The following is a 13,275-nucleotide window of genomic DNA, read 5'->3' as shown; positions in this document are numbered from 1 at the left end:
GAATCTTCCTCCCTTCAGCAGAGACCAGGCTGCCCCATCCTGCCCGGCTTGCTTATGGAAAGGCTAAGCAGGAAAGGAGAATTAGACCAGGGTGTCAGCAGGACCTATTTTGAAGAAACCAGTAACAACCAAATGCCCCCCTCCCCGATCACGAAAGGAGATACCTTTGGCAACTGCTTCTTCTGTCTCTCCCAATACTCCTGGGCTTTCAGTCTTCTCCTCTGGAGGCAAACGCTCTAAGGAGAAAAATATAAGCTACATTAGTTCCCTTCCAACAGCACAATTCTACAATTCCTGGTCCAAAAAGCCATGCTGACAAATATTCTAAAGCAAAGCACAACAAGCCACTTGTTTGTATACCATTAACTGGGGATGTGGATGTATAACTGCAATGGCCATCTGAATGCATAAGCTGTCCGTGCAAATATGAGACCTGATAAGGTAAAACAGAAAATCCAAGTCTCTTCTTACCACCTCTTTTAAAGAATACACTAGCCATGGCTGTTTCCTAATTTCCCTGCTGGAGCTGGGGTGGTGAGAAAGTCCCACCCCCCAGTTCATCTGCCTTTGGGACATGTGGTTAAAACAAAAATGTAAAATGAAGACATTACTGATTACTAATATCCATGGGATTCCACTTGCCGAATGATGTCTCTTGTCTAACAGAAAACTAGTGAATGCAAAGGCTACGTAGCCCAAACAGGGTTACAATACAGAGAAATTATTCTGCCTGGGGAGAAACAAAGTAGTTTTTTTAAGAACTAAAGGAGTAACCCTGCTCCAAAACAAAACACAGACTAATGAGCACTGACTATACAGAACGTAACAGTTTTTGGTAAGTTGAGAGAATACTTTGTGCTTTGCTCACTGAACCACTGAAGAATTGCGAAAAGGAATTACCGTATATACTCGAGTATAAGCAGATTTTTTCAGCACATTTTTTATGCTGAAAAAGCTTCCCTCGGCTTATACTTGAGTGGGGTCCTTTCAGGCTGCTTGCTATTCCTCGCCGCTGCCACCACCACCAGGTTTGTGGTGTGGTGAACCAGCTTATACTCGAGTCAATACATTTCCTCAGTTTTTTGTGCTAAAATTAGGTGCCTCGGCTTATATGCGGGTCGGCTTATACTCAAGTATATACAGTACTTAAGAGGTGCTGTTCCACCATCTCATAGATCATATTTGGGAAAACATACAGCAAGGCATCTCTCTTCCCTAAGGATCTCAGAAAAGTAAACCGATAAAAAATGTTTTGTTCAAAAAGAAGAATGATTATTAAAATTAAGCGGATACCTCGAACTGGCGAAATTAACAGAAATGGTAAGAAACCAACCAAGTGATAAAATCAGGAGAGAATGGGATGTCTTTGCAAATTACATGAAGAAAGTTGATTCCCAAAATTATAATTGGCTTAATCTAGACTAAAAATTCCACAGGTAAATAAACAGTATCTCCATTATTGCAAAATGATTACAGACAACTAAAGATGAGAGATCATATAAACTGTATAGTGGGTCAAAGGAAGTCAACCTTTTCTATTTTCCTTTTGACTTAAAAAAAATCTCTCTCTTTTTTTCTTTTCAATATGTATCCTTTTCTTAATTTTTTTATTTTTCTTCTTTAGTAGCATTTTGGCATTCAGGAACTCGTAGCATTTGTGTAACTATTCTTTTTTTGGCATGTACGTAATATTTATATAATAAATGTAATAAAACATTTTTTTAAAAAAGTTTTATTCAGACTCACCATGTATTGAATTTTGCAGAACCTGATTTGAACCTGGACGTGCAATTTCTAAACATTCCAGGAACTTGCCACAGGCTATTTCTCCCATTTTCTGTATCATTATCAGCAGTTTCCGAATTTTCTTCTTGGAATCCTCCTCAGTTTTGTCTAAGGCCTCATATTCTTCCTCTGTGATAAGGGACTGGGAGAATAACTCGTCTAGAACAAGTTCTAGGTCCTTCTGGAGGATTTCAATTAATTGTTTTCTCGCCTTGCGGATTATCTCACCACCAGAGACCATCACTGAATCCATTGATCTGTGGTAGAATAAATGTATTTTATTGATTAATGGAAAAAGGGAAACAAACATTAGAACTAGTAAGTAACTCTTTTCACTCATGCATGCTGATTAAGGAACAATCCAATGCTCACCGTCTCTGCATAGAATGAAATCTTATTGCATTCAATGGCTCTTCCTCACAGGCAAGTGGGGCAGGGAAGACGGCAGCATGATCTGGCATACTGTCTGCCTAGCTGCTAGTGAATCTACGCTCATGGTTCGGAATGATGTTATCATCATGGGTATCTACTACATATTAAACCATCTAATCCATTTTTAGGTTAATAGTCTATGTTCTTAAGAATGTTGGGCTGGGTACTGACTGTCACTCATGGAAGGGGGAGAGAAATCTAAACACGTACAGCAGAGTTCCCAAAAAATAGACCAGAGGCAATTGTACTTCATCCAGCAGAGCTTTACTGCTACTAAAGGCAAATGAGCATAATGGTCGCACATCCAATACATTCAGGATTGGCACAGTCCATAAAAATCCAGTTGCAGCTGTGATGAAAAAGTTGGTTTTGCTGGACAGGATGAATCAACAAGTGTTTCTTTTCTTTCCTTTCCCTGCCAGCAAATGGTTAATGAATGGCAGCCTGTGATTGACCGTGGTTCCAGGAGGGGGAGTTTAAAATTTTGATTTGAGGAGCGAGTTGGTCAAAGGGTTAGGAGTTGAAATAAAAAATCAAGGTCTTATGTATATAATAAAGGTTCATAAATGTACCAAGCAAACACGTACATAAATATATAAACCACATGTCTGAAGCGGCACAGGAGAACAGCTATGAAGCCATTTTGACTCCCAAACTGACCAGGTGTTTTCTCTGCAAAGTCAAATGGAAAAGCCTCCCCATTGTCTTTTCCTTCCCAAATCCTGTCTTAAGGGTATGTCTGTATATGAATAGGGTGAGCCTGTGACTTGGCTCAGGAACTAAGTATTTATCATTACAAAAGACTGGCCAGGCTCCCCAGGGTATCAGTCAAGTAAGCATTAACAGGTAACTTGCCAGACAGGAGGTAAACAACCCACTCAGATTATGAGGTAAACCAACCACTCAGATTTCTGCTGTAGCCTGCCCTTTCTGTGATGTAGGTATGATGTGTCTGGGGGGTGATTTTAAGCTACACCAGTTCTGTGACGTATGTATGATGTTTCTGGGGGTGGTCTTGATTGGCAATTTCAAAAGTCTTTATAAGGCCTTGCATGCCACTGTTCTGGGTTCCTCCTCCTTTCCTGTGGGTGAGGGGAGCGCCCTGTTGCAACAGTTCAATAAAGATCAGGCTTACCAGCTGCTTTGCTTCTCAATATTCTCTGGTTGGCCTCTGTTACTTTCTCCAACCGATGGAGAACCTGCAAAGGACTCTAAAAGGGCTCTTGTGTCCCCCATAAGGGAATAAGGGCAGATTTTCATTTATTACAGAGTTAAGGGAGAAAGAGGGTTGGAATTGAGGGAGACAGGTTAGGGTATAAAGAGTGAATAGGAGAAAGTGTTGGTTCTGGAAAACCAACTTCCACTCTGAGTGGATTGTGAAGGACAGAGTGTGGTGTCCTATAGGAGGAACAGACCTGAATTTTACTGGGAGGTTGAGGTTGAGTCAGGAGAAGTAGGAGCTGGAAAGAAACAGCCTACTTGGGACTCCAATCTAGCCTGGAGGGGAGAAATTCTTCTTAGGAAAAGAAGAAACTCCCAAACCCAATGAAGGGAGGGGGTGCGGAGAGCCCTTTGGTCTATTACAGTGGTACCTTGGGTTACATACGCTTCAGGTTACAGACTCCACTAACCCAGAAATAGTGCTTCAGGTTAAGAACTTTGCTTCAGGATGAGAACAGAAATCGTGCTCCGGCGGTAGCAGGAGGCCCCATTAGCTAAAGTGGTGCTTCAGGTTAAGAACAGTTTCAGGTTAAGTATGGACCTCCGGAACGAATTAAGTACTTAACCTGAGGTACCACTGTACTTAAAGTACCTCAGGAGCAGGAGTGTTAAAGGGGGTGGATAACTGTAAGAAAGTATCACCGTATAAAGGAACCGAACCTATAACACAAAAACAACCGAGGATGAATTAAAGTGAAATCGCACTGTATTCTTGAAGTAACCTAAATTTAATCCATTTGTGTTATATACTATCTTGCCTTAAATAAATCTTTTATTGTTTATTTAAAGAAAATCTGTCTGAGACTCCTAGTTACCCCCTCACAAAGATCCTCCACAGGATACTCTGGGCTAGAATTTTGTGACAGAAGGGGGGGGGAAACCTTTGGGTAAAGGGTTGTTCAGTGACGTGGGGGCAATTCATCTGAGTGAGAGTGGGCCCAATGGCGTGAGGGGGAAAAGTGGTGACGCACCCGTCACAGCAGCACTTGATATAAAACTTAGAAACTTATAATAAGACTTAACCTTAACACTAAGCATACAGAACAGAATATGAGACCAAAGAAAGAGAAAATAAGAGTGAGAGCCAGGCTCCTCCTGGCCTCACTATTATAGTCAGCTCAACCTTGACAGAAACAGCAGAATGAATTTAAACCAGCTGTACACAGTTCCCAGCAAAAAACCAAGCCAGTGGTCCAGCTTGCCCTCAATGCCAGAAAAGTTTGACGATGCCTGTTTCTGCAGATCAAGTGGCTGTTTAACGCCCTTGTGATTATTATTTCTTCTAATAAATTTACAACCTTAATGGAGACAGAACCAAAAAAGAGGGAAGATAACAGCAGTTCTCTAGAGCAGGCTTCCTCAAACTCGGCCCTCCAGATGTTTTGAGACTACAACTCCCATCATCTCTAGCTAGCAGGACCAGTGGTCAGGGATGATGGGAATTGTAGTCTCAAAACATCTGGAGGGTTGAGGTTGAGGAAGCCTGCTCTAGAGGACCCATAAATCACCCAATAATATTGTTTTTACAAATCAAAATCTTGATGATAATTTAAGTATAGACATTACCCTTTGATGGTTGTTTCATTAGGAACATCCTCCTCCAGACTCCCTTTTGTCTTCCGGGAATAGGACTTCTTTTCAGCTGGGGTTAATTCAGGTGTTGCTTTCATGAGCTGCATCCTGGCTAGATCCTCTGAGGTTTGGAAGAAGGCTGTGCCAGGAAATCAAGAAAGCACCAACAAACATCTTCAGTAACCCTGTACAATTAGAGCTCTGCATAAGATGAATGTGTAGAGAGAGTCAGGATCAGGCCCACAGACCCTGACCCCAACCTTATATTCATGCACTTACAAGCTGTTAAGTGCCTAGATAAAAACTGGAAAATGAGAATTGTCACTATGCATACATTTTTTTAATGAATTCACAGAAATCAGTGTCTTCACGGTCATCAAAATATGGTTTATCTATACCTGACTAATGTCAAGGAAAAAAGAAACTTAATACCAGGTTTTTGCATCAAGAGCCAAAATTCTGCAGCCAGTAGATGTGCTACAGATTAAACATCCATGTGTATATAATTATTTTCCTTCTAAGAAGTATATAGGGATGCAGGTGGCGCTGTGGGTTAAACCACAGTGCCTAGGACTTGCCGATCAGAAGGCCGGCAGTTCGAATCCCTGTGACGGGGTGAGCTCCCGATGCTCGGTCCCTGCTCCTGCCAACCTAGCAGTTCGAAAGCACGTCAAAATGCAAGTAGATAAATAGGTTCCGCTCTGGCGGGAAGGTAAATGGTGTTTCTGTGCGCTGCTCTGGTTTGCCAGAAGTGGCTTAGTCATGCCGGCTACATGACCCAGAAGCTGTACGCCGGCTCCCTCGGCCAATAAAGCAAGATGAGCGCTGCAACCCCAGAGTCGGCCACAACTGGACCTAATGGTAAGGGGTCCTTTTACCTTGAAGAGGTATGTATTTGGCTATATGATTGTTACTCCCCAGATTTTTGTGCCCGAAACACCACTACTAAAGTGGTTTACAGCAAGGAAACGGAAGCTGCACACAAAATATATGCTACACTGGAGTCAGATTTAGATATCCAGTTGTTTTAAGCGACTTTCTTAAAAATTCACTTTTGCCATGGGAAGTCTTTGATTTATTACAACTGGGGCTTTGGCCTACTGAGCAACAACTCATCCCATCCAGAGTTCCCTTTATTGTGGATACAAACCTCCTTTTGAGTTCTCGGATCTCTCCCTTCTCGTGGGAGACCCATTTGTCCTTTTTCTCTCAGAGCTATCCTGTTGTCCGGCTCCCTCTTCTTCTCTCTTTGATGCAGAGATGCCAGGCATTTCTACTCCACTTCCTGTCCCTTCGGATTTGCCACAGTTCCCATCGCTGGCTCCACTTCCTTTGCTGGAAGACGGAGTGGCACTTGGGCTCTCAGCCCCACTTCCTATCCACGGAGATGAAGAGCTCTCTAGATCCTCATCTCTATCTCCGTTCTCTGTGGACATGGCAGCAGCACTGGGGTTCTTAGCTACATCCGGGGCATCTGGAGTCTTGACTTCTCTTTCTTTGCTGGAGAGCAGGAGACTGGCATCTGGGTCCTCGGTGCTGCTTGCATTTCCTGGAAGCATAACAGCATCATCTGGGCTCTGAGATCCACTTCCTGCCTCTGAGGATACAGGAAAACCTATAGTCTCAACCTCTCCTACGCCCTCTTGGGACTGGGAAGCATCCTGGTTTTCAGATCTAGCCAGATCCATGCTCTTGGATCCACTTCTTTTCCCTGAGAATTCAACAGAGTCTGAGACCTGAAGGTCATTCCTGAGATTCAAGTGATCTGAAAGAATCAGATTAAAAAACCCCAAACAAATAACTTTTAGTTTTTCGAATGTCGGTTTTTGTGTGTTGTGTATTGTTATTTTTCGTGTTGTTGTGTGGAAAATACTAATAAAATTTATTGAAAAGTAAATAAATAACTAAACGAAAAGGTCAGATTTTTTTTGGGGGGGGGCTCAATACTTCGTCATTACAAATTCAATTTCCTTCCTTTTGCAATTAACTGAAAGTGATGCCCAATGACTCCTGCTGAAGCAGTGTAGATAAAAACCAATGCTTTAAAAAAATTTTTTTTAAAAAAAATATCAGATTTTTAAATTTAAATTTCATTTTTAAAATAAAATGCTTTTGGAGGAAAAATCTTTCTAAAGATAGTTTCCTGTTTAAGTTGCATTATAGTCCAAAGAATCAGGAAATAAGGATTTGTTTTGTCATGTGTGCTAAAACTCTGTCTAAGTTGTTGTTTTTTAAAAAAGTTGTTTAACCACATCAGTTAACAAACATGGATACATATGCTATAATGTTATTGTTTTCGTTAAATAATTTTTAAAAATTGTTACTAAGGAAATGATTAGTTTTCTCCTTCCAGTAACGTACAGCAGAAAAGTTATCCAAATATAAACAGCTAACTTATTAAACCTCAAAATAATTTTGTAATTATCTGTCCATGTATTTCTAATAGTATAACCAAATCAGTAATTTTTGATATAACTGTAAAAACTACATTTTTTATTCCAAATTTATTATTCCAAAAATGAAACCTTCATCTGGTTGTAAATATTAAGATTATACTAGCAAGAATGAGTCTTTCTGGAAAAGAAGAAGATTTAAATCAAGTCTTACTGACTAGTAATTTAAATCGATTTGATTTAAATCAAATCTACCCTGTGTTGAAGCAAAATCAAAAGCATCTGAGAGATCTTGGAGAACTATCAGGCTTGCCTTCCCCTTACCTTTTTCCCAGCACAGGTCAGCTGGCAGAGAAACTCATTGCCATAACTGAGCTTGAAAACCAAGCCAAACCACACACAGTTATCCTGGCAACCTTCCAAATCCCTGACCTGGGATGAGAGGAAGGACAATTTTCTTGCATTGCCAAAGGCCCTCAATCCTCCTGTATTGTTTCTTAATGGCTCTAGCTTGGCCAGGTCGTTTTGCATAAATTAGTTCAGGAATTCCTCTGCAACTTGTATTTCTCCCTTCACATCCCAAATAATCAAAATCCTACCATTTATTAATTTCTAGGGTGTGAGGGAGGTCCCCCAAACTTATAATCATGTAAATGAAAGTTCACAAAAGCAGCACTAACAGCTTTGGACGAAATTCAAGACGCAAGAGGACTTCAAGACATAGAGAATTTGGTGCTGCTGCAGGTGAGAATGTAACCCTTAGGAAAAACAGAAAGCACCTCCAGGTTTTAAAAAGTGTTACTCACCATCTTCTACATATTCAGAAATAGGCTGAAGGCTTGGGAAGGCTTGCCTCAGGTTTTCCAGGCAGTCCAAGAACAGTTCCTGAGTTGATTCTCTTTTTCCCAGCACTAACTCGATCAGGCATTCCACAAATGCTTGTGGATCCTTTATTTCACTCAGGGAGAAGAACTCCCCCTGTGTGAGGAGCAGGTGGGAATCTGCCACATCCAAGATCAGCTCTGAGTCGATTAGAAGAAGATCTTCTGCTAATTTCCTTCTGGCCCTCCATATAATTTCAGATGGGTTCCTACCGGAAAATGCCATGGCTTCCAAACCGGTAGCCTTAAAATTGTTGAAGAATGAACACACACTGTCTTTGTATAAGCAGCATTTCAAGAAGGCTCTCTAAGGATTTGGAGTAATTGATCCAGCAAATGTCCGACACCAAACCTGTAATTCAACAGAGAAAGCACCTGTATGATATCGAGCGACAGAATCATCTGGCCACAATTTTTGTCCATGGTATGATTATTTCCCACCTAGTCATTTTGACACCCTATTTGCAAAATGTAACAGTTTCAAAATACAGACGTGCTTTCACTTTCGCAAGACTGAATATGCTGCCTTTGGCTGTACCAGAGGGTCGATTTCAAACAATTCCACTGGGAAAATGGTTATGTGCCTGTGGAGATGGCAGTATTGAGTCAGTGACTCATGTGCTTATGGCGTGCACTCTTTATAAAGATTTGAGGTTATTATTTCCCCTCTATTATTGTCTATGCTGGGCCACTCAACCATTGCTACTGTGTCCTTCCTTGAGCAGATCAAGATGATCAGGTGACAGCGAAAACTGCAAGGTTTTTAGCGGGGGCAATTAGAATAAGCTCTATTATTAGATTACAGTGATCCATGCGATGGTCACCTCCAGGCTTGACTACTGTAATTCGCTCTATGTGGGGTTGCCCTTGAAGCTGTCCCAGAAACTCCAGCGGGTGCAAAATGCTGCAGAGAGGCTCCTCACGGGGTCTCTGCCATGGGAGCATATTCACCCAGTGCTTTTCCAGCTGCACTGGCTCCTGGTGGAGTACAGGGTCAGATTTAAGGCGCTGGTTTTGACCTTTAAAGCCCTTCATGGCCTAGGACCCTCGTACCTACGGGACCGCCTCTCCTGGTATGCCCCACGGAGAGCCTCAAGGTCCATAAATAGCAACATCCTAGAGGTCCTGGGCCCTAAGGAAGTTAGATTAGCTTCAACCAGAGCCAGGGCCTTTTCAACACTGGCTCCGGCCTGGTGAAACGCTCTGCCTCATAAGACCAGGGCCTTGCAGGATCTGATTTCTTTCCGTAGGGCCTGTAAGACAGAGTTGTTCCGCCTGGCCTTTGGCTTGGAGCCAATTTGATTTCCTCCCCCTCTTTCTTTTTTCTTTCTCCTCCTGTGATGAGGCTGCATTTTAATATTTTAATGTTTCAATATTTTAATTGTTGTATTTTAATCTTGTTTTTAAGTTGTATTCATTCAACTTGCTATTATTATTGCTTGTTAGCCGCCCTGAGCCCAGCCTTGGCTGGGGAGGGCGGGGTATAAATAAAAATTATTATTATAATTATTATTATTACTGATGTAAACCTCCAAAATGTATTTTCTATAGTTAACGTTTAAACCTCTATCTTCAGTACATTTTATTTCATTGCTATGGCTAGTGGCTGAGGGAAATAAAGACTTTTCTTCTTCTTCTGATCCAGGAAATGCTAATTGAACTATTTTCCCATCCTGAGCATTTATTTATTCAAGATGGGGCCTGCCACTAGCAGGATATAAGAAATCTGACTGAGTGAGCATTCACTTTCAATAGATTAAGTGGATATCCTGACAAATGAGTGGTTTGCCTGTTGTTACTGTCCAGCAGTATAGATTAGCTGCAACAAAGGCTACAAATAGCACAATTAGATTAACATTACCACCTTCCTTTCTGGTGGGGGTTCTGTGCCTTTAGAAGCTAAGTCATGGGTGGAAATTCAACAGGTTCTGCTCTTCCAGCACAGCATTGAGAAGCTGCATGTGTTGGTATCTGCCTGTTAGGCAGTTATTCAAGGCTTAGAGATTGTGTGCAAGCTTTTTTGGGGGGCGGGGGGCAATCGCCATTATTTATAATATATTCAAAATAATATGCCAATCCTAAAATATAATAAATTATTTTAAAAACAATTCCAAATATAAAGCTTATCTACAGATTTAAGATTGCTTTTAAAGGAGCAGAAAATCTAAAGTTTTCCATAAAAATGTTCAAAGTTCAAAGGAAGCCCAACTACAGTGCAAAAATGAATCCAACCTTAATTTGACAAGGGGGGGGGTTGACAATAAAAAGCTATTGAAAATGTATATGTTTAGGGAAGCTTTTAATGTTTAATAGACTGTTTTATTTTAATATTCTGTTGAAAGCTGCCCAGAGTGACTGGGAAAACCCAGCCAGATGGGCGGGCTATAAATAATAAATTATTATTATTATTATATACACATAACTGTTGTACAAAAAATTGGGAGCACCAAAACACAATGCTCTGATGAACATTAAATATTCGTGTTCTCAAGTTTGTTGTGCTAATTTAGGATTGCACTGATATATGTTTGTTAAATTTACACCCCCTTCCTTCCTCCAAAATTTCATTGATTTTCTTGTATCTCGAGGAGCTAGGCTTCTTGTTTATCAGAGTATTTAATGCTACCGGTAACTTGTATTTTTGCAATTGCTACTTGTTTTAGCTTTCGAATTGGCTTTTATCTGAGAGCTGACTTTGTACCTCTGAATTCTTAGCCGTGAAAGACGGCTAATCTGCTTTCACACAAGCATACACAAAATCCACCTATGTTTTTCTGTTTATTGCAAGCAGAGGTTAAGGAATATGGTTCGTAAAAATTATAGCTGACAACCTAAATCATCAAAATTAAATGCATATACTTACATGAGATGCAAAGCGCAGAGCCTACGTTCGTTCCCTGCGAGTTAAGTTTCTATGCTTTGCGCTTTCGCTTTTCCTGTAAACGACCCCACCTCTAGAGAACAGAAGAAACGAAACTGAAGGTAGAAACAAAAGAAACACATTTAACTGTTTCTATGACTAGATGGGCTGGGAGGAGCTGGGAAGAGATTGTGCTATTGCCTCTGACTGATTGCTTTGTCATTGTTACTTATTAGTTCATACTGTTGTTTATACACATTATATCCAATTGTTTTAAGTTGCTTTAAATTTCATCTTCTGTAAGTTGCTATATCTTATTTTCTATCTGCAAATTCCACAATCTTTCATAATACCAGTGAACTTGTAGACCAATAAACTGAGTGATTTGTTTCAGTCACAATCCATTTCTGTGGTCTTACTGCTTCCACTTGGTTCCTTCTGAGCAAATTAGAACCTTGAATGAAGGTTAATGCATTGGCCAGGATTTGGCACGATATTTGGATCTCCAAATAAACAATGGCCACCTGTCAATCAAACCCACTTGGATCACCGGTGCTTAAAATGCCACCGTTTCCAAACTTCTTTGTCTCTCTTGACCCCACTCAAACTACAACTGCTGCTGGAAGCCAACAGCACCAGAGTTGGCAACTGCTTTTTGCTGTGTTAACTTGTGCATGGACAATTAGACCAATGTTCTGATATAGGGTTTTATTTCCATTTTGCTCTGCATATTAAATTATCGTTTGGGATAAGCTGCTGAATTGAATTTCTGAGCTATGCCGAACTCTGGACGCACTCAAGGGGTGTTTTCTCCCCCATCTCCTCCATCGCTCAGTGCTTGGGATAGCGGGTGGGTGGATAGATTGAAGTAGGCAAGCAGGAGATTTGGGATTCATCTGGATGCTTCCCTGCTCCAGAGGAGACCCATTTAATGATTTAATTTACCAAAATTGGGAATGCCTAAATGCTTTACCTTGTGTGTTTAATTCTAGAATGCTCCCCAGTAACTCTTGTGTGATTAAAATAAATAAAAAAATGTCCAGTAGCACTATAACGGTAAAGGGACTCATGACCATTAGGTCCAGTCGCAGACAACTCTGGGGTTGCAGTGCTCATCTTGCTTTACTGGCCTTGGGAGCCGGCGTACAGCTTCTAGATCATGTGGCCAGCATGACTAAGCTGCTTCTGGCGAACCAGAGCAGCACACAGAAACGCTGTTTACCTTCCTGCCAGAGCAGTACCTATTTATTTACTTGCACTTTGACGTGCTTTCGAACTGCTAGGTTGGCAGGAGCAGGGACCGAGCAGGGATAGAGGAGAGCTAATGTTTCTCTGTGAATGTACCATATTGGCCCGAATACAAGCCACACCTTTAAAATTGGAGGAGCCAACCCTTCTCCCAAATTTGAGGACCTGCAAAATGTTTAGTTTGGACATAGCTACCGCTGCATGGATGGGACTTGCAAGCCCAGTTTCCTGAGGCCAGCTCCACACAGATATCAGCAGCAGTAACATTGGAGTCGGCATGGTGATCAAGAGCTCACCTCCCAGGTTGAACAAGCAGCAGCGGGAAGATACTGTTGCACGCCGCCCCAATCTCCGAGCAGTGCAAGATTCCAGGAGTTTTGGGCCAGGGTTCATGTTTTGGGGATGAGGCTCAGCTGACACTGTGCTGTCTTTGGTTTGTTTACGCACACATATATAGCCTGAGCCTGTGATGGAGGGGTTCACAGCATTAACAACCAAAAAAGGTCTTGTTTCTATCATAGCTGCAGTCTTGGATCCAAACAAAAAAAATAAAAGTATTGGTGTTCTCTCTGTCTTTCTAGCCTGCAGCTTTTTATTCCAGCTTCTGGTTCACATCACTCAACTCTGACCTTTTGTCTTTCCAACTATCCAGGGAGGGAGGCTGGCAAATTCCCTTCAGGCAGAGCTTTCCAAACATTTCATGTTGGTGACACACTTATTTGACATGCATCATTTTGTGACACAGTAGTTCAGTTTTTACTAGCAAACCAGAGGTTCAGCTAACCCCTTTCCAGCCCCGGGAGGAGCGCATGGACACATGACACACTAACATGTCACAACACACAGTTTGAGAAACTCTGCCTTAAGGACTCCTGCTGTGGGC

At 41.5% G+C, this 13,275-nt stretch overlaps 1 protein-coding gene across 1 annotated transcript in view; it reads right to left on the bottom strand.

Annotated features, from left to right (window-relative positions):
* Positions 1–11,285, bottom strand: part of LOC309516126 (interferon-induced very large GTPase 1-like) — a 75,707-nt gene extending 64,422 nt beyond the window's left edge. The window contains exons 1-6 of the mRNA XM_082194603.1: positions 11,148–11,285; positions 8,210–8,636; positions 6,161–6,775; positions 5,005–5,149; positions 1,747–2,042; positions 165–236 (exon numbers count right to left, since the gene is read on the bottom strand). Of these exons, the coding sequence (XP_082050729.1) occupies positions 165–236; positions 1,747–2,042; positions 5,005–5,149; positions 6,161–6,775; positions 8,210–8,510 (1,429 nt within the window). The 5' untranslated portion in view covers positions 8,511–8,636; positions 11,148–11,285. The remainder of the gene's footprint in view (positions 1–164; positions 237–1,746; positions 2,043–5,004; positions 5,150–6,160; positions 6,776–8,209; positions 8,637–11,147) is intronic.
* Between the last annotated feature and the right edge of the window lie 1,990 nt (positions 11,286–13,275).

The sequence above is a fragment of the Podarcis vaucheri genome (assembly GCF_965113315.1).
Source record: "Podarcis vaucheri genome assembly, chromosome: 13".
NCBI lineage: Eukaryota > Metazoa > Chordata > Lepidosauria > Squamata > Lacertidae > Podarcis > Podarcis vaucheri.
This window is presented reverse-complemented; position numbering and strand designations above follow the sequence as displayed.